Genomic DNA, 22,372 nt, shown 5'->3' with positions numbered 1-22,372 from the left:
CATATAAACTGATGTGTCACTATAGGTATGACGGGATTAAACAAATGCAATTATGTAGCTGCATTAAATCACTTAAACATTACATTATTAAACCATTCTTTATCTGCAGATAAATCTTCTTTGATCATGACATATGATCCTTTTAACATATGACTGGATCCGATTCACTACTCGTTATAAAACAAAATCATGCAAGTTGCCACCACATAGGTGGAAGTAGAAAGTATAAGAATGAGTGAAGTCACTCATGGGAGGGACAAAATGATCTTTCTCATTGGTGACATATAAAGAAACATAGTAAGAGAAGACAAAATGATCTGAAGATTTGGCTCACAGAACTGAGCTTATGGGCAGGGAAGTTACAGGGTCTCTGGGACACTGGTGGAAGGAAGTGGACTCTTTGGCGGGGGATATGATATTTAAATAATACATGTGAAGCTTTCATGGACAATATTAGAACCATTGTTAAGTTAAAATCAGAAGAAAAATAAAAGTGCATTAGGAAAAGAAAATTTTGGCTCTATAATCAGATTTCTTTTTTTAGTGTGACATAAAATCTGAAATTATTAAAATGCAAAATTCTAAAGGCTTCGGATGTAGTTTAGTAACAGAACATATGCTTGATATATATCATTTCATAGACTGGCATCCTTCGAGAGTGTTAAATGTGTCTATAAATATTCCAGTATCATAGAAATATTTTAAATAAACACAAAGAGGTTTAAGTTGGAAAGACTCCAAGTGAAGGTCAAAAGTCAAAAGAAATGTCCTGGGAAGTTAATGAAGTGTTCTTTGCCTTCAAAAAAAAAAATCAACCCTATTTCCTGAATTCTTATAAAACAGACAGAAAAGGGGGAGTTAATGATAATTTTATTTCAAGCAAACATAACCATTCAATCTCTTGCCAAAGGAGAATTCAGGACATGCCAAGACTCTTCTTGATGAAGTAGGCCACCAGGCGTTGAGGCCGCTGCTGATATTCAGTAAGTACCTCATGGGGGCTGCTGATCTGATCCCCTTTGAGGCGATTCAAGAGAGTGACACAAACGACAGCCGCTGCAAAAAAGCAAAAGCCACCTCAAGGTGCTGGATTCCTAATTTAGTTGACAAAGAAGACCAGAAGTCATTCAGAAAAGATGATAGGTAAAATCAACAGTGGTATCTTGGTAGACTGATAGAGAAAATCCTGGAAGACTCCTCCATCTTTAGCCCATCTGGCTTTTTCCTCTCCTAATTCCTTCCTGCCTTAGTTTCCAAAAGAATTACCAAGGAAATCCCAACAGCAGTGTTTTGCCTTCAAAGTCAGGATGGAGTCACTTCCCATAGCCACTGCCATCTCCATCAGCCTGTTCCATAAACTCATTTTATTATCAAAAGAGATTAAGTCAAGCTGCAACAAAACATGGATCCACATGTCTTGCAGCTAAAAACTGGGGTTCTCAAAAAGAAAGGCAGCCAAGTCCCACTCTTCAGAAGCCTCAGCAGATGCACCCACTAAGTAGAATCACTGCCATGCCAATGACCCAACTTCAGTGCTTCACCACTGATTGCTGCAGAGATATCTCTGCAAACAAAACTCCAGGTATGTTGGTAATTGAGCTGCGATCTCCAGGGCTTTGTCCAAGTGAATGGGGCAGCCTACCATTGCTTTTTTATACTTCTGGAAGCCCTGGCAGCCATAGCCACACCCTACAGTCACCATCATCTCAGCCACAAAATGTGGAATTCCTGAACCACATGTCATGGCCACACAACACCTTCATTTTTTTTCAATTTGTCATCCCAGTATGAACATACTAAATTAGATGTCAAAGTAGCACATATGCCACCTAAGGTTAACAAACAAAACCAATAACAGATCAACTAGCAACAGCTTAGTAAGCCTTCAATGACCTTTAATGACCCCATTGTGAGATTTAAAAATATTCATAATCAGGCTGGAGTGATAGCACAGCAGTAGGGTGTTTGCCTTGCAAGTAGCCAACGGAGAACCAGCCCAGGTTTGATCTCTGGCATCCCATATGGTTCCCCAAGCCTGCCAAGTGCAATTTCTGAGCACAGAGCCAAGTGACCCAAAATAATTTTCATTAATTTTCTTCTGCTGTAGTTTTTTTTTCCAATACTTACATTACCACTTAGTTGTTAATTAGTAACAAAGTATTTCATGCTTGCCAAGTGGCAAGGCTTAGGGGTAGATGGGAGTCCAAGAACAATGGGGTAGGGAGCTTTATAGTTATGGTGGGATTGGTTTTGGAACATGGAATGACAGAAACAAACGTTTCTGAGTGAGCAACTATGTAAACTACAGTATTTATATAAAGTAATAAAAAAACTTAAAGTCAGGATAATAGGTATGTGGGAATCTTGGAAGTATTTACCATCTTAGATATTGAAAGATGTCATAGATTCATCCTTTAGTGCCCCAGTCTGAATTTTGAAATCTCAATTCAGAAATTCAAAACATTTGGAAAGCCAGGCTTTCTTGTAGACATGACTATAAATCTTCATGCAAACTGAAGTTGAGTTTTACATCCTCTATTTTTGTTTTGGTATTGTTAGTTTTGGTGTATTGAACTCCCTTGGTAATACTTCATTCTCTGAACTCAGAAATTATTCCTGACAGTGCTGAGGGGACCATATGGGATGCCAGAGATTGAACCCATGTTAGTCATGTGCAAGACTAGCATCTTACCTGCTGTTCTATCTCTTCAGCCTTATCATTCTCTCTCACTCCATTTAGTGGCATATAAGTCACTACACCCAAACACATATTCATAAGAAAAGGTTTGAACATACAGCTTCCACCACACCACCCAGAACTTACTTGGAGAAAGGATGGTCAGAAGGAAAATACAGATGGGGTGGGGGTGGGGGTTGAGGGAAGAGGCACAGAGAGTTGCATCCAATAAGGCTGAGCCAGCACAGAAAAAAGAGGGAGGTGTGAGCAATATTGTAGTCAAATGCCAGCATACCTCGAAGACCACACACTCTGCACATGGCTGCGAAGACAGATGACTCCATCTCAATATTTCGGACACCTGCCATATAGGCTGCATTTAAATATTCCTGCTTTTCCTTCTCTGTGTAGCCGCAGAGAGCACCATCCAGACGACCTTGCCCTAAAAACATGTGGACAGGTAAATTTGCTTACCATACACACGCTAAGCTTCTATTGTCTTCTTGTGCTAAGAAAGGCACATACCATTCCCCATGTCCTGCCTGTCCTAGCCCAAAATACCCAATCACTGAGCAGAAAAGAAAAAACTGACCCTGATTTGATGGTTTAATCCCCAGTACCCCTAGACAGCCCAAGCATTGCCAGGAAGATGTTTGTAAGGACCCTAAGCATTGCTTACTATGGCCCTGGGCCCAGGAACACTTTCAGTGTGACCCAGGTAATTCTTGGCACTATAAAACCGCAAGAAGCATTGCCTTTTCAGGCCCTCACATTGAACTACTGGCCCAGTTAGCCTAGAATTGTCAGGATGAACCACCAACATCCTTTGAGCAAAACTTGAGACCCCCCCACTCACACAAAATAAAGCCACTTATAAGTATAGATTGACAACATCAGGAATATGGATGAGACGAGCCTGGGGACTGTAAACACAAGTTTATTTGGAAGGTGAAGTCCTCCTCTCACCTTCATAGAAGTCCAGGGTACACATGGTATTCCCCACAACAACGGGGAATTCATTCAAATCGCCAGAGCACTTAACTAGCTCCTGCACAAGCTGCTCATCCAACTCGGTGCTCCGAACCACGCGCTTCCCCAGGACCACCTGTTCAAACTCCGGTTTGAAGTAAGCATCCACAGCCTGCTGAGTGATGACCACAGATCCAGGTTCTAGCCCTGAAGAAAGAAACAAATATTGTTGTTAAATGGAATAAATGGGGGAAGGCAGCAAAGCACATGGATAAAAGATAATGACCATACACAAATATTGAAGCACCCAATAATGTTCTTTTAAACATAAAGTAAATAAGGTATTGGAAAACAGCTCAATTTGTTGAGAGCACATAAATCTTACATTCAAACCTCCCTTAGCCTCCTAAAACTTGTAGGAGGGGTCTTAGGCTATAACCTGTAGTTGTCCCTGAGCACCCATGGGTGTGATCCAAAAACAGAATGATAGCACAGCTATACAGCCTTTGCCTTGCACGAGGCTGACCCAGGACGGACCTTGGTTCGATTCCCAATGTCTCATATGGTTCCCCAAGCCAGGAGCGATATCTGAGTGCATAGTCAGGAGTAACCCCTGAGAGTCACCGGATGTGCCCCCCCCCAAAAAAAAGTAAAGAAGGAGCTGTTCTCTGCATCATTTTTTCCTGATAATAAAATTAGATTATTAATAATCTTTGAAAAAATGAGAAAATTATAAACTAAAAATTGTACATGTTCTATGTGGGGCCATGTTCTATGTGGAACACTGTTTTCTAGTCACTATTGTCAGGACTTGTGGGGTGTCATAATGTGTTTCATATATCCACTTTATTCTTTTTAGTATTTAAGTATTTACTTTTGTAAAAAAACAAAAGCAGGGAAAAATGGCACATTAAACCCAAGTGCTCTACATCCAGTTCCAGCAGATATCAACTACCTCTGGATCAATACCTTGTTAGGTCCAATCCATATACTTTCTAGGAATGTCTTCTTGGTATTTTCTGTTTGTATCATGCTTTATTTTTATCTTTTAATGCATTAGATTTAATAACAAATCTCTCCGAATACTTATCTTTGTGCAATTGATTTTTAGTTAGGAAGAAAAAAGAAATTGGTACATTTTTTTGAGGATTTTTTTTTTTGAGGATTTGAGAATTTTTCCAAAACAGCTGCTATTTTCATGGGGAATAAAAGAATTTATTGCTAAAATCTGAGTGTCTGTTTCTATAGCATTTACTTGGATTTTTTTTCTTTCATCTCTCTGGTACCTATTCTTGATCATTCCAACTTTTTTCTTGACAATTGTTACCAGTATTGAGTTTGAACCTGGGAGAAAGTTGATTCATTCTAGTCAATTTTTTCCCCTCAATTCATACTTTCCTGTGGACATCAGAAGCATCTTCAAATCAAGTGAGCTAATTTTCTCTTGTAGTGTTGTTCTAAAACAGGCCCCATTTTTCCCGAAGTTGGCTGCTTTGGAATGCCTTTATTCTCATGTACACCAGAAATGCTGTAGTTGTCCTGTTCTATCTCTGCTCACATTTCTAGTCGTGTTTCAAGTAGTGTTCATGCTGGGATGCCATTTCATGCTTTGTCTGAGGATTTGGACTTGTCACTCTAGATGTTCTGTTTTTATAAGGTCATTTCAGTCAATTCAACTCTACCCTACTCTCTTCTCTGTGTGTGTGTGTCTGTCTGTCTCTCTCTCACTCACTCACTCTCATTTCTTTTTTTCACTGATTTTAAAGCTTCCTCAAATTAAAAACTCAGGAACAGGGGACCAGAGCAATAGCACGTAGAGCGTTTGCTTTGCACAGCTGACCAAGGTTCAATTCCTGACATCCCATATGGTTCCTTGAGCTTTCCAGGGGTAATTTCTGAGTGCAGAGCTAGGAGCAACACCTGAGCCTTCAAAACCATAAAACAAAAACTGAGCTAGAGCAATAGCACAGAATAGAGGGCATTTGCCTGTATGTGGCCAGTCTGGGTTCAATCCCCGACATCTCAGATGCTCTTCCCAGCCTACCAGGAGTGATTCCTGAGTGCAGTGTCAGGAGTAACCCCTGAGTACCTCTGGGTATGGCCAAAAACAAACAAACAAAAATACCTCAAGTACAACTTATTAGTGCTCTTGGCAAAGGCTGTGAGAATCTAGCTGGTTATTGGTAGCAGAGGTTAAATCTTCAGACTGAACAGGTCAAAGTATTACTGCTTTCCTAGGAAATAACCACTATATAAAAGGGTTAAAACTTATACAAACTCAGATGTTTTCCTATCACTCTGTCCTTATAATAAAAATAAAAACCAAAGCAGTGCTTCCAGATGATATAGTCTACAACAATCTTCTCCCAAACCCATAAAAATCTTAATTCTAAAATTAACACCAATTCAGGAGGTGAGTCAGAAATCAAGTCAGTGACAACAATGCAACTACAGATTCATTCCTTGTGGGAATTATTTGGAAGGCTCAAGAGTGCTAGATCTTGGCTCTCCAGCAGAATTGAGATTTCATAGAGAAGAACAATATATTGACTAATAAAATTTTGACTAGAAATGTAACATAGTTGTTAGCATTTAATTTTTCATTGTGTTCTTTCTTTGCTGTCAATTGGACTTTTAAAATATCATGGATGATCAGGGAGATAATTCATAGGACTAAAAACACATCTAGCATGTTTAACATCCAAAACAACTCATGATCTAAACACCAAAAAAAGTAACCCTGGTGGTTCCTGAGTACCACCACCATTGCCCTGGTGTTCCCTAGCACTGCATTACCAGGCCTGAATATTGAACTATCTGATCTGTACAGTCTGGTTGTATATCCTCAACAGTGGTATTCAGGTCTCCAGAAATTTTCCCCTCCTGCCCAAAAATTATAATAAGGACTTTTATTTTTCTTTAAGCTTTCTAAAAGTGCTCCAAATACTTGTAGCAAAATGGAGGAGAAGAAGAAGCAAAGAAAATGACAAAGGAATAAAATTAAGGGGACTAGAAAGACTAAAGAGAGATTAGAGCAAACAAAAAAAAAGGTATGAATTTCTGCAAAGGAAAGTTGGTGCCTTTCTATTACCTATTTCTAAACTATGGGTTGGGAGAATGAGCTAAACCACAAAACAAGAACAAAAATAGTAAAAGAAGCTTCTTCTCCCACCTCCTAGTAATGAACTTTATGTGAACAAAATTAAGATGGAAGATGGTTGCGTGCCCATCCACCATCCACTGGCCTGCTACAGGGAGGCTCTGAGTCACTGCACACTTAATGATGATCAGCAAGTAACCTCTCAGCACATACCTATCCCTCCAGAGGTGCCAATGCGGATGATGGTGATGCCAGAGCATCTGGCATGGTACAGCAGCTTGATGAGTTCATGCAACATGATGGCAATAGAAGGTATGCCCATTCCATGCTGTAATTGGGGGTGAAATGCCACAGTTAAACCCATCTGTGTCTTTCTGGAATTAACAATATATTTTAAACTAAACGTAATAGAAGATGAGATTCAAATTAGACATTTTAAACCTATTAAATCTTGGAGAAATGTCAAACTGAACAAGGCTGCCATATGCATAGCGCCATCTTGTCTCTGTGTCCCACACACAAGTCAGCGTCTGTGGAACTAGAGGCAAGCAATGGTCTACTAGCACCAGGTCAAAATAACCCCATGGCATTGGGGAGGGCCCTGTCACACCCTGCTGTGGGATCATCTATTTCTTGTTTTCTTCTCTGCACTCAGTGCTGTAGTCACACTTAGTGGCTGACCTCTGGATTCTGTCAGTTCTGTTAGAGACTCTGAAATTTTGAAAGTTAGTGTTCTTTCAAGCTCAAGTCTCCACAATGTCCCTCTCTTCTAGCACTTCTGGTGCTGCTCCTATGACAGAAATACTTCTCTGCCTGAGTCTTACACACAAAAAATTACTTCCATAATTTTCTAGAACTGAATAATGACTCAGCACATAGATGTCTCAGGCTGGTAGATGCTAAGTGTCCCAGCCCATAGAGAGATAGGGCACTTATTCAAACAGAAATATCCTTAACTCTATGTAGTATTTTATTTATATTGCTGCCTACAAAGAAAATCAACCTGGAAATTAGACTCCTTCTTTTGTATAGAGCAGGGATTTCTGTTTGTACTCACTGTAGCCCACAATGTGTATGAAAGATATCTCTGAGATGGCAGGTGGGGGCCTCAGGCCTAGTGCTCTTCCATGGTTCTCCTCAAAATCTTGATCCCTGGAGGAATCCATTTCAGCCTCTAACCTATGAGCCTCCTGCATGCACACAGATGTGTGTGTGTGTGCATGTATATTGTGTGTTCTGTACCAGAGATATAAGGGATGGCAGGCACCTGAAGCCTCATCCCTCCTTTCTTCCTAGGTAACTTGACCTTACCTGCAAGACCCCGCCCATTCCTGGGAGGGGTCTTGGAAAAGGTAGATAAAGCCTTTGACCCAGGGGATTGGTGTCTCTTCTTTTGGTCTTTGGCCATCATGGAGGTCAAAGGGAAGATGGCTGAAAGGAGTTAAGATGCAGGGCTAGCCAAGAATGGCTGAATGCTTGAAAGGTTATTATATAGGCCACACATGTGGTAGATAAGGCATAAATAAAGTTGATGCTTCCTGATGCCTGTCTCTGGATGAGTCTGATTCCGCCGTTCACCTAAACCTGGGACCCGCCAGCTGGATGGGGGTTGCGGAGCCACGTGGCCTGGGATGGCAGAGAAAAATCCCTCCATCCATCCAACTCCATCCAGATCCATCTTTAATTATTTAATGCTACAGCACCTACCTACATGTCAGCTCTCTCTAAACCCCAATTGCTGACTGACTTACTTTGCTCCTAGCCTGATATAAAAAACATGTATAAAGGGGCCTAGGAACTGTACGGGTTAGCAATAGGGAATCTGAAGACTGAGGCCAACAAATGGAGGTACTCACGCTCACACATAGCACTGGTCCTACTTTGAACATAGCATAACGGTCAGTAGCCTCGCAGATGTTGCTGTACTCTATACCTGCCTGGGCAAGGCCCAGCTCCACAGCCAAGTATCTGCTGAAGGTTTTCATTCGGGAAGGGGTGCCCCCAACGCACACAAACTGCAGAGAGAAAAAAGAGTCCCCTCAAACAAGGCATGGTACACTGTATGGCAGGAGGTTCACAAAGTGAGGCCAACAAGCAACATCAGCATTACTTAAGAAAGATTATTAGGGCCTGGAGAGATAGCACAGTGGCGTTTGCCTTGCAAGCAGCCAATCCAGGACCAAAGGTGGTTGGTTCAAATCCCGGTGTCCCATATGGTCCCCCGTGCCTGCCAGGAGCTATTTCTGAGCAGACAGCCAGGAGTAACCCCTGAGCACCGCCGGGTGTGACCCAAAAAAAAAAAAAAAGAAAGATTATTAAAAACGACACTCTGGAAGCATTCTAAAACTTCCATGTCTAAGGATCTAGTAACAACAGAAATTTCTGGTGTGAAACCCTGGATCAATGGAATCACCCCTTTGGACATAAATCCTCAGCAATACAAAGCAAGAAACGCCACAAAATGCAAGAAAATGACTCTTGTCTCTCTGAGGTAATTCCAGTTACATTTCTGCCTGGGGTCTGCTCATCTCATGGATTTTTCTTTCATTTTATTGTATATAAGTAAAACCAATAAGCACTTTAGTGTCATAAAGTTTGATAAGACAACAAATGATTTGTCTTTAAACATGAAAGAAATTTCTGCAGCCTGGAAAAAAAAACCATAGGTCAAACTTTTACAATGGAAAATATATTAATAATGCTTTTTTTTTTTTTCTGGCTTAAAAATATAGGCAAGAATAGCTCAGGGACCCAAAATATATTGCAGGGGATAGTATGTTTGTGTGCATGTGGCTAACTGGCTAAGCGCTCAGAAATTGCCCCTGGCTTGGGAGGGGGGAGACCATATGTGACCCCAGGGGATCCAACCGCTGTCCTTCCTTGGCTAGCGCTTGCAAGGCAGACACCTTACCTCTAGCGCCACCTCGCTGGCCCCAAGTATTAAACATTTTATACATTCTATAATAGGCTCAATCCGAACTGAGGAATTTAAAAATAGAGAGAACAGTCTAGAGACTACATTCAGCAAAATAAACTAGTGAAAATAGTTTTATGATACCAATACAGATAAATGATAAATAAATGATAAACTGTTTCCATATAATTAATTATTCTTAATTTCCTGAAGAGATATGTTATGTTCTTATTTCTATTCTCTCAATGAATAAAGAAGAAATTTATTTTATGTTGTCTTAATTATAAAACATTTTTAGAGCCTTAGGAGCATTACAGTTGCACTGTGATAGTTCCTTTTACTCACCATACATTCTAATGATACCAAATTTCATCTAAGTACTAATTAGCCTATAGTTTCAGGATCTTGTTTTCTGCTGCCACAATTTTTTCTGTGAGGAAATTTACCCATGTCATCTATAAGGTTTATCTTAAAACAAATCCACAGAATTTTACCTTTACATCTCCAAACATCGCTGGGAAGTCATGGGTGCCAGTACTGAGACCAAAATGGTAGAGAATATCTTCCTTCATTGTTGCCACATTTGGATTGTGAAGTTGGACAAAGCTGTCTCTGTCAAAAGGCAAGATGTCACTAGGTAAGTGAAGTGCATGTGGGTGGAATGAGATGTCCTGGCACTGCAAAGGATTCTTCTTCCTAATCTCTGTTAATTCCTGTTTATTCAATTTTATTAAGGTGAATCAAATGGATGCAGAACCATATGGAAACATGGAGATTTAAAAATATCAACTCAGGTCCAGAGAGATAGTACAGTAGGTAAGGCATTTGCCTTGATTGCGGTCAACTTGGGTTTGATCCCTGGTATCCTATATGGTCGCCTGAGCAACTCCCAGGAATGACTCTAGAGGACAGTAAGGAATAACCCCTGAGTAATGCTGGACATGCTCCCAAAAGTAAAAAAATAAAATACAAAAATTATTTATAGATCCCTAGTGCACCCGGGGGATTCCTGAGCGCAGAACCTGCAGATCTCCTGCGTCGATCCCCAATAAAACAGGACATACTTAAAAAATTTATTTATAATAAATATAATAAAATAAATAAAGTCATTTTTATAAAATACAGTGGGTAAAGTGTTTACATACAGCCAACCAGAGTTCTATTCCTGGTTGTCCCAATAATAGTCCCATCAGCCCCACCTGAAGTGTGCCCAGATCACCCCAAGAAGTTGTGGCTCAAAAACAAAAAAGTGTGTAGCTAGTTAATAGTCAATTCCTCTATTCAAAACATAAGCATGAAATTATTTTTAAAGTAACATTTCACCATAGAAAATATAGATGGAAAAGGAGAAAAATCAGCCCTTTATTCTACTATGGATAACCTTTCCAATCTGTATAGTTTTCACTTATTGTCTTGTTTGTACAGTATTAACGTAAACAATTAGATAAAGCAGCTTTTCACCTTGTTTTCTTCAATGTCACTAATAAAAAGTTTGCATGAGACTGATAGTCTAGAACAGGAGTCAGCAATTTACTTTATAAAAAAGTATTTTTTATTTGTTATATAAACTTTGACAATTGTCCGACTTCTGTAATTTCATGGTAAGTCTTACATACAACATTCAAATGGTTGGTCTCCAATAAAAATATTGATTAAAAATAAATGTTCCAGTCAACAACAATGACCCCAACTTTAACAACCAAACTTAAAAAGGTACCTGTTATGATGGCAGGCTGGGGCAGGAGGTGGTGGCAATAGGATGGACTTTGGGAATATTGGAGGGGGTTGACACTAGTAGTGGGACTGGTGCTGAAACTCTCACTGTATGTCTAAAATTCAACTATGAATAACTTCGTAAATCACAATGCTTTAAAAAACATAGATAAATATTCCACATTTAGATCTGGCTTTAGGTCCACCAACCTAAGCACACTTCCCTTCAACATCTACACCTTTCCACAGACAAGGAGATCTAGAAGGAACCGCACCTGCCATATGTCAAGGATGAGTCCCAGCTCAGAGAAATTGAGACCTTCCTTCTAAGCTGATTTTTGGCCCAGCTCTAACAATATTGGTTTTTTCCAACACCTAATTCTAGAGAAAAAAAAAAGATAAACAAGACTCTAAAGAAAAGCACAGGACTGGAGAGAGAATTCAGTGGGTCTCCTGCATGCAAGAGGTTCCATCCAGACCACATGCCAACCTCCCATCTCCAGCAATGTCTCAGCACCACCAGAAACAACTCCCAAGTACTGATTGTATATGACCCAAAATTCAAAGGTGGGCAAAGAGAGAAATAAGGCTTCATAGGTCTAAGAATTTGAACTATCATTTCTTAAGATATGGCCTAGGGATATACCCCGGGAACACAAAAACACAATACAAAAATGCTCTCTGTACTCCTATGTTCAGTGCAGCACTATTTACAATAGCCAGAATCTGAAAGTAAAAACCCAGATGTCCAACAATAAATGAGTAGCTAAAGAAATTGTGGTATATCTACACAATAGAATACTATGCAGCTGTTAGGAAAAAATAAAGTCATAAAATTTGCCTATACATGGATGTATATGGAGACTATTATGCTGAGTAAAATGAGTCTGAGGGGGAGGGATGTACATAGAATAATCTCACTCATTTGTGGAATATAAGAAAAGCAAGAAATAGTATGATAATAATACCTAAAGACAATAGACATAAAGGTCAGGAGGTTCAGCCAAGGGTAGAAATTCCACCACAAAGAAATGTGAGCATATCTAGAGTAGAGAAGGATCTACTAAAAGAGTGATAGACGGAGCTGATCATTTTGGACAAAAACTTGGTACTGAAAAGGGATAAACTAACAGGCAAGGTACCCTTCCATTAACAATAGAGCAAACCACAGAGTCAAAAAGGAAAAGGGGAGAGAGAGAATGAGAGAGAGAAGCAATTTATCTGCCCTAGCAAGGCAGGGGTGAGGAATAGGGGGCAGGAGAGAAATGGCATACATTGGTGATGGCATGCAGGAAGAATGCAGTGGTGAAGGATAGTATACATTGTATGACTTAAACCCAACAATGAACAAATTTTTAACCATACTTCTTAAATAAATCTATTAACATTTTTAAATAATAAATACATAAGGAAAAAAAGTGACATAGCCAGACTGCTTGCATGTTAAGATGCTTGTCTAAAAATAGCTTATTCTATAAGACATCTGTCAGCTTGATGAACTGCTTCTCCATGACTCTGATGCCTACAAGAATGACTTCTATGAGGAGGTACAGGAAATATATTCAATATTTTGAAATCTAACCAAAAATACTCATTTTTCTACCAAACAAACTTATGTAAAATAAATCCCAATGTTGTGGAATCACCCCCACGTGCCATGTTTCCACCTCAAGGCAGACATGTCTGATGAAGGCAGGGTAGCCACAAGGTCTTAATAAACCAAGACAGTCAGGAGTGTCATGGAGTCACTTTGCTTTTCACCTCAAGGTCTCTCTGCACATCAAAGCCAGACTCTTTCTTTATTAAGGCAGTACAAATTCACCAGGAGGAGGAAGGTGGAGAGAGAGAGAGACAAAAATACCTATCCAGATAGGCTTTTACATATCAAAGGAAAGAGGAAATTGGGGAAATGTCTTTGTTTTGAGTTAATGGGTGGGTGTCATCTTACAGATTTGGATACTTATCATGTCAGTTTTTATATATGTTTTGCTTTGGATATAATAAAAGATTATTGCTTGAGTTAAGACTAGTTATCTGTAAATCCTTAGTAATAAAATCTTTTTGTAAATACCTTTATTTAAGCACTATGATTACAAGCATGTTTGTAGTTGGGTTTCTGTCATAAAAAGGACACTCCCTTTCACCAGTGCAACATTCCCACCACCAGTGCCCCCCCATCTCCCTCCCCTTTGGATATAATAAAAGATTATTGCTTGAGTAAAACTAGTTATCTGTGGACTCTTAGTAATAAAGTCTTGAGTGAAAACCAGTACTTTAGGCCTACTCTGTACCAGACACTGTCAGACCTATAAAATTAAGTGTAAATACAGTTAGTTTCTGCCTCATAGATGCTCAAAATGTATTTTTAAAATGATAATAACAAAAAACAATTACAATATAGAAATAAGTACCATAAGAGTTATTCCAGTAACTCTTAAAAGTACAAAGTCTAAGTAAGGACAGTATATTAGCTTAGAATAAAGATCAGTAATGGAAGGCTAGACAAACTCAGCTATTTGCTCTCTATCAGTTCTTGGTACTGTGCACTCATTTTTTTTCCCACTGTGACTGCTTTCATGCTAAATCTCCAAGACAGAGTTAAGTAGCTGTGATAATATATATATATATATATATATATATATATATATATATATATATATATATATATATATACACACACTAAACTTTCACTTGGTAAGCATCTGAGTTGCATATGCAAATCTTTCCTACAATTCTCAAAAATCTCAAGAGGCTCAAATCTTTCATCCAATTCTCAAACTTGCGAATGAAGATTCTCATTCTACAATTTTATGATCTTACTTTTCTTTTCTATCTGAATGGGCATGAACAGCAGACCTCAGGCTAAGATCCTGAGACTTTAAAACGTTCTGCTCAGTTTTCATATGGCTTCCTCCATTTGTATTTTTAAAATTTACCTTCTTATTTGATTAGAAAATACAAACAAATTAACTCTCATCTGTACTTTGTATTTTTTCGAAGCTCAGTGATTTACAATTTTATTAATTTGGTTTCATGCATATTATTTTGCAAAACCACATCCTCCATTAGTGTCTGCTTAAATAAATAAATTATTTAAATTTTTAAAAATAATAATTTAAAAAATTTAAATAATAGCAGGTAGATTGCTTGCTTTGTACACAACCAACTGCATTTGCTCCCCAGGCAAAAATAAATAAATAAAATCCTACTAGATACAGAGGCTTAGTTTTTGAGATAATAGATCCCAAGAAATTAGATGAAAAGCATAGCATTAGTTATGAAATTATTTATTCATCTCATCATGAGCCTACCAAATTAATCCCTCCATGCCTCTTATTAAAAAAATGTAGCACAAAAGCATAGTAAGTCCAAGTCAACCCAAGCTGGCATGCAGTTCAGAGATTTGGAGACTTACTTGTGATAGTTTTCAGGGTCTTTCATTTCAGTTCCTGTGGAAACCATCCTCTTATCAAAGGCAGGACCCTAGGAGAAAGTAACACAGAAGAGTGAATCCCCCCAATATTCATCAAGTACACTCTGACAGTGAGACCACACATAGCTATGCAATAATCCATCAAGGTCTTAGAAAGATAGTACAGCAGATAAGGTATTTGCCTTGAATACAGTTGACCTGAGTTCTATTCCTGGCATCCTATATGATTCCCCCAAGCACTGCTAGGAGAACAGAGGCAGTATTATGCCCTGAGCATCACCTCTTGTGACCAAAAAGCAAAATAATAATAATAGTAATAATAATAATAACAATAATAATACAGCAAAAGTGGATAGCAACTCATTTGTCCCTAGCAACCTGTCTTCACTTCCTCTTTCCCCTCCTAATGTGGGTTTAACCTCATAGATAAAGCCTGCTTCTGCACACTTTTGTAATCTTAAATATCCTTCAGATTTCAAACAGATCAGGCGAGAAGTAGCACCAGGACTAAGGCATACATTCTCAGAAACCTGCTTTGGCACATCACTCCAAAGACAGAGTAGGAAGAAATCACATTGCCACATTGCATTGACTTCAGTGTGGTAATCAGAAAAGTGTCAAATATGCTGATGTGGAGAAGGGCAGTATTCAGTCTTAGATCATCCAGGAGGTAAATTCCATTAGCAAAATCTTGATATCTAAAAGTATCTAAATGCTTCAAATTACCCCCGAACAACTTGGATTTTAAAAGGAGTGGGGGTGAAGTGGTGGCTCAAGCAGTAGGACAGATCCCCTGGTGTCCCATATGGTTCCCCAAGTCAGGGGCGATTTCTGAGCACATAGCCAGGAGTAACCCCTGAGTGTCACTGGGTGTGGCCCAAACCAAACCAAAAAAAAAAAGGTCTAATTTTTGAGACTGATAGTAAGCTAGGCTTATTCAATATGTTGGAGATATTAAATGGTTGAATCCAAAAAAGACACACTTCTCCATATTCTCACACTACATATTCTCAATGCTGAATCTCATAATTCACTTATCAAAAAAGCTAAATGTCTAAAACCTGTTTTTCTAGTAAGAGATTTATGTCAACACAGCTAATATATTGATCATTTCTAGCAAGTTCTGAAAACCAGAGAAAACAAAGGGGTGCAGAGAGAAAATAAAAACTGTGCAGCTGTAGTTAACATATTTATCTTCAGCTGATTTTCCTCAGAACTGACACATCCTCCCTTAGAGTTTATAGGATTCCATTCTAAGGAAAAATGAGGAAGGAAATGAGTTCTTGAAAAGATACTGCTTTTCTTTGTGAACCACTGGAGGCAATAGGTCAAGCATGTTAAGAGGAAGTAGGTGGTGGGCAGGAAAAGCGTTAGCTCCCTTCAGTCTGAAATACTATGAATAAAAATATACTTTTTGATATATCTCACTTCGGCACAAAGAAGCTTAATTCATTACAGTATATATAGTAAATGTTATAATAAATATTATCAATAATATTTTTATTTATGTATTTTATTATATATTTATATAGTATATATGTAATAAATTATATTTTTCCTATGACATCTTTAGATTTCACTTATGTACTTATGTGGTAACTTTGGGATCTTACCTGAAGATGTTTTTCATTGCCTGAAGACCCAATTCATGTCATCAGAGATCTAGAAGCTTCCATTCTACCCGCCTAAACTCTAACGAATAGATGGGGGTTGGAAGTATAATCAGTGGCCAATGGCCAATTGCCAATTATTTAATCAATTCTGACTATTTAATGAGGCCTCCATAAAACTTTCAAAAGGACAGAGTTCAGAAATCTTCTGCATTGATAAGAAGATATGCAAAAGAATAGCCCTAGGAAAGAGAAAGGTTGTTCTGTACCCTTATTCCATGCATCTCTTCCTTAGGACCATTCTTTTCTACTCTTTTATAACAAATCAGCATTCTAAAAAGTGAAATGTTTCCTTGAAGTCTTTTGAATTCAGTGAGATGTTTTAACAATTTAGCAAACAGGTGGAGAGGTCACTGGAACTTTCCATTTATAGCAAATGGACCAGAAACACGAGTAACAAACTAAGCCAACAATTAGTATTTGAAAGGAAGGTAGTTGTCTGTGGAACTAAGTATGTAGGATATTTAGTTTGCATGTTGGAGCAATGGCAAAAGGAGAATCCTCTCAGTGCACTTCAGAATTAGAACTGGTGATCCAAGTCTCCTTTTCAGCTATCATGAGAGACAGACCATCAAGCTTTCCAGGAGTGGACGTCTATAAGGATCCCAGAGGTAATACAGATATTATATAACAAAATAGAAGAGCTAAGAAAACATGCTGTCTGATCTTTCTCTATAAGTCCCAAACTCTCCTTGCCTCAGAACCAGAAAAGCAAACATTGCCTGTCCAATCCTTCCCCTCAGCTTCCACAGACCTTAGGCTATCCCCTGAGTTTGCTCTAGACCTGTATTGGCATTTCTCTGCTTACTTTCCCAGGATCTGTAGGTTGTGATTATCATTTCCTTTTGCCCCTTATCCTGCACTCAGTGAATCTTAATCTGCCCAACTTCTTACTGAGAAAACTGCATATTTTTCCAGTTTGTAGATCAAATGACCCCTGGTCAACAAACTATGTGTCTAGTTGGTATGATCACATTTTGGGGTTTGCTTAAAAGTCCTGACATCTATTATCAAAACAGCATGCTATTCTTAAGAGCACCTGGGTGTGGAGGATAACTTATATGATCACAACACTCGCCTAAGAAAAGGTCAAACGCTAAAGGATTTGAGCTAAAGGTTCTTGCCTTTTCAAGCATTTCCCCTTAGACAAGAGGGAGCAAGGCTTAGTGTCATGATATTTTTGTGGGTAGGCCAACTACTCACTCGCCTAAACCAGATAATTCTGTGGAGTAATCAATGCCTAAATGTGGTTCAAGTGACGATTTAGAATGATGTCAAAACAACTCCAGAACAATGTAATGCTGCAATTCCAAAACAAGTTAGCAAGTTAAAAGAAAAAAAAAAAAAACTTAAGGAGCTAGAGCAATGGTGCAGTGGTAAGGCATTTGCCTTGAACGCCACTGACCCAGGATGGACCGTGATTTGATCCTCCGGCATCCCATATGGTCCCCAAAAACAAGAGTGATTTCTGAGTGAATAGCCAGGAGTAAGCCCTGAGTATCACAGGATGTGGCCCAAAAATTAAAAAAAAAAATTAAAAAAAAAAGACTTAAGTTGAATTACTTTTTTCTACCTTCAAAGGAAATAGGAAATGAGTATAAAGAGCTTTATAGTCCTTTCAATGTCTAAGTTTGGAAACTGGGTTTAGAGTAGGAAAGAAAGGGTGGAACCCTGAATCATGTCCCATTGTCACCTCAGACTCACAGTGAGTTCAGGTCAAGGAAACAGACCCCTCTGAATGCAGCAGACTGATTACCAAAAAGGATCTGGCTTTAGCTCTCTGAGTAGGTGGCCAGAGGAACTTTTAAGCAAGCAATGTGACCGGGAGAATTTGTTCACAGAAGTCTTCTATAGAATTTAGAGAATATTTTCAATGGCTGTTTTAAAATATTTACAGAATTAAAGTTCCTATATACTCTAGACACTATATTTTCTTTTTTTTTTTTTTTTTTTTTTTTGGTTTTTGGGCCACACCCGGTAACGCTCAGGGGTTACTCCTGGCTATGCGCTCAGAAGTCGCTCCTGGCTTGGGGGACCATATGGGACGCCGGGGGACCGAACCGCGGTCCGTCTCCTAGGCTAGCGCAGGTAAGGCAGGCACCTTACCTCCAGCGCCACCGCCCGGCCCCTACACTATATTTTCTAATGACATATGCTTCATGCTATAAAATGGGACTTGACTTTCACCCCTGACATTAATTAGCTCAGCTCCAACTCTAGTGCAGCTTTCACTTTCTGTTCTTGTAGCTAAGGAAAACTCACTTGTAAACAAGTCACTGTATCAGCCACCTAATCTGAACAATATACTGAGGCATTGTTCCCCCAGGAAAAAAAGGTAGAGAAAAATGCTGAAAGTTTCACCTTATATTGAATACGTAGTAAAGTGGAATGTTCTACTTTCCTCAATTTATTTTGTTATTGTTATTGTTATGAGATGCTCAAACTTTTCCATTTCTGTTATGTATCTGGATTTAATTTATTATATTACAGCACAAAGATTTATCTATTTGACATAGTTTAGTTTTAGACTACAGTATACTCATCACCAGTATCAGCTGCTCTCCATCAGAGTTCTCAGTTCCCACCCTGTCACCTTTATAGGTACATTTTTAAGTATGGATTTCATATCGCTGGATTTATGCTGAATTTTACAATCAATAAAAGCAAAAAAATACAATCAGTGAAAAAAAATTCAATGAGTAAAGGCAACAAAAAAAAAAAAGTCCAGTCAAACAAAAGCCAGGAAAAGAAAAAGCAATCACTTAAAATGTTAATTAAAACTCCTTGGGGCCAGCGGGAGAGCACAGTGGGTAGGATGTTTGCCTTGCTTGCAGCTCACCCAGCTTTGACCTCCAGCATCCTGTAAGGTCCCTCTAGCCTGCCAGGAGTAATCCCTGAGCACAGCCAAGTGTGGTCCAAAACATCAAAATTAAATAAATAAAATAATAAAATCTCTTCAATACGTACCAGTGCTGGAAGTCTTAAAAATAAAAATACAATTTATGCCCAATGAATCATTACCGAGTTAGTATGTAATTCTGAGGCTTCCTCAGATAAAATTTAGTTATTGGGAAATAATAGAGAAGTGATTGCTATCTAAAGATTATGGCCCTAATCTAAAGATTAGGGTCCTATGTTGATGGCTAGTAAGGTAAAAATTAAACCAGACTGAAGTGGGTTGTTTTTTTTTTAAATAACAAAATTAAGGTAATATATTCAGGCAAATCCTAAATGTATGAGTTAAAAGCTAGGTCATTACAATAAATCTAAATAGCACTAAATATCTTTTTAACACAGGAGACATCAGCAAGAGGGGCACACATTGTGGGAATTGAATGCAATGAGATCAGAGTTAGTCAGAAAAAGGTAAAGGAAGCCTTAATTAATATAGTATCAATCATCTGCGGGTTTTAAGAACAATGAAAGACATTATTGTAATAATGCCCGGAGACAATAGAGATGAGGGCTGGAAGGACCAGCTCACAATCTGAACCTCACCCGAGTGGTGAGTGCTTTGAGAAATAACTACACTAATAACTGCCAGGACAATGATAGTGTGAGAAATAGAATGCTTGTCTTAAATACAGGCAAAGGGTAAGGGAGGAGGGGAATAGGGGGCATTGGCGGTGAGAATGTTGCACTGATGAAGGGGGGTATTCTTTTTATGACTGAAACCCAACTACAAACATGACTGTAATCATGGTGCTTAAATAAAGATATTATTTTAAAAAAATAAAAGAGGCACCATGGGGAGAGAAGTAATGAATTTCCCTAGCTAGGATCTTCCAGGCCCACAGACAACTTGCCCTATATCATGCCTTGTAAAAAGACCAAGACACCATACAAATCATAGCTGTGACATACAATTTGCGGCTGCAAAATTTTTTTGAGTTGCCCTCAGACCATTGGATGTCGCTATTTTATGCTAAAACAGTTGTTAAATGTTGCCTCAAGTTATACTTGGCTGCATTTGGACTCTCTAGAATAACTGTTTCCAAAATGTAGCTCGACTCCCTTGTGCATGAAAAGGGGGGACTCATAGTGGTCCCACACACACAGCCTTCCCTCTGGGATCAGGCTGCTAAGAGTTAGCCTGTTCTGCAGGCGTTGAATGTGTGTCTGCCTTCACACCATCGCCTCCAAGTGGATCCGAGACCAGAGTCAACTCGGGGCCAAGTGTGGTGACTTTTGGGGTCACGGGGGAGAAAGGATAAGAAGAGAGGCAAAAAGACAGGAGAGTTTTGGCTTCCGCTGACTGAAGGAAGTGCCCGCAGTTATTTTGTGAACCCTTCCGGCTCTGCTCCCCGAGCCCCTCCTACTCCAGTACATCCCCCAAAGCACCCCATTCACTCACCTGTCACCAAATACTCCTGGCAGGTGCTGTTGACCCACGCACGCACAGTCCCCGGGAGCACTTACCTTTTTTTCCTGTATGGACACAGCGCCCCTGGATTTCTGGGCTTGCTCCCCCTTCTAGGGGCTCAGCTTTCTGGAAAACCCAGCCCCATTCCCTAATCCCCCCACTGAGAACAGGTGTGTGTGCCCTTGCCTCACCTGCCTGCAGTTCCGAATAGAAAGTTGCCTGCAGTCTTGCACCTGGGTGCTGGCCCCTACTGCATGCTCTGCACCCTTCTTGCACCGCGCTGCCAGTCAACCAAGAAGAAGTTTTCTTGGACGCCTCTGAGCGTCCAACAGATTTTTCGGAGCAAAGTCTCAGGAGCTCGGGTCCAACGGGGGAAGGAGAGGGAGAGTCGCCAAACCCTCCTGGCACCCAGCCAGCCAGCCCCTCCCGGGGCTCTTTAGCAAGCCGCGCCCCCGGCTCCTCCCCACACTTCCCTGGGCTCTGGGCCACCCCAGTGCTGGGGGCTGCCCAGCCACACCCTTGCCCTTCTGTTATTTCCTCCTCTGGAACGGAGGAGCCAGAGGTGCTGAATGACTCAGTCACTTGTCCCCATGTCTGCTTTCTTCTGCCGGATGGGAAACTTGGCTGGAAGATTCTCTGATTACCAAAACCCACAGGGCTACTGCAGAAGCCCTGGACTGTGGAGAGCATGAAGGGAAATGACTATCCAAAGAATGTTGCAGCCAGGAATGCAGGGTCGGGGCTGTGTCCACTTTGGTCTCCATAAACACCCCTTGCCTTAGATTCTCTTTTAGGGTGTGTTTCCTGGAGCTTCCTCTGAGCCAGAAGTCACCCCCTGACTCAGTAGTGACTCAGACCACCCTGGGACTCAGAAGAGCCTTCAAGCAGGACACGTGTGCACTGTCCAGTCCCCAAACTGCAGCCCCTGTTGCCCTGCAGTTCCTGCAACAGACAACTCTAAATTCTGGGAGCTCCAAGCCACAGTCTCTCTGGGGTATAAAGCATTTTTTTTCATGTAAATACAAATTTATTTTTTAACAATTTTTACTTTACACAATAAAATAAATTATAAATGAACATTGTCATATTTATATAAATATATAATATATAAGAATCATAATATAAATATAATTGTGAAATTATAATAGGAATATAAGCAAAATAATTTTTAATTTATACAAATTAAATTACAATTTAATTTTAAATTTTTTTATTTAAATACAAGGTTTGGGTATGTGAAAGAGCTTTATCGAGACCATTTTCGTAACGCAACCTGGGTATGGTATCTCGTGTGGCTTAGCTCCGAGGTGCCTTCTTGGGTTGTCCACCCTTGGTATCCAAGAACGCCTGTGGACATTAAATATAGTAAGCTTAAGGCATTAACACATATTATTTTGAAATGCTTCCGTTTGAGTCAGTGATTTCCCATGATAAATTAAAATTTAATTTAATTTTTTAATTTAAATACAAGGTTTGGTCACAAAGTTGTTCATACTAGGATTTTTTTGTTTGTTTTTGTTTTGGGGGGGGTCA

General features: G+C 39.5%; 1 protein-coding gene across 1 annotated transcript; it reads right to left on the bottom strand.

The window, feature by feature from the left end:
* Positions 1 to 855: 855 nt before the first annotated feature.
* On the bottom strand, positions 856 to 21,244 carry UPP1 (uridine phosphorylase 1). The gene is made up of 8 exons (XM_049776274.1): positions 21,031 to 21,244; positions 14,789 to 14,856; positions 10,155 to 10,272; positions 8,603 to 8,761; positions 6,960 to 7,074; positions 3,644 to 3,853; positions 2,973 to 3,119; positions 856 to 1,056 (listed from the first exon to the last, which is right to left on the bottom strand). Exons 2-8 carry the CDS (start codon positions 14,833 to 14,835, stop codon positions 917 to 919), a joined length of 936 nt encoding a protein of 311 aa, XP_049632231.1. The 5' UTR covers positions 14,836 to 14,856; positions 21,031 to 21,244; the 3' UTR covers positions 856 to 916.
* Between the last annotated feature and the right edge of the window lie 1,128 nt (positions 21,245 to 22,372).

The sequence above is a fragment of the Suncus etruscus genome, chromosome 7, assembly GCF_024139225.1.
Source record: "Suncus etruscus isolate mSunEtr1 chromosome 7, mSunEtr1.pri.cur, whole genome shotgun sequence".
Classification (NCBI taxonomy): domain Eukaryota; kingdom Metazoa; phylum Chordata; class Mammalia; order Eulipotyphla; family Soricidae; genus Suncus; species Suncus etruscus.
The sequence above is the reverse complement of the archived record's forward strand: the minus strand, read 5'-3'. Positions and strand labels throughout refer to the sequence as shown.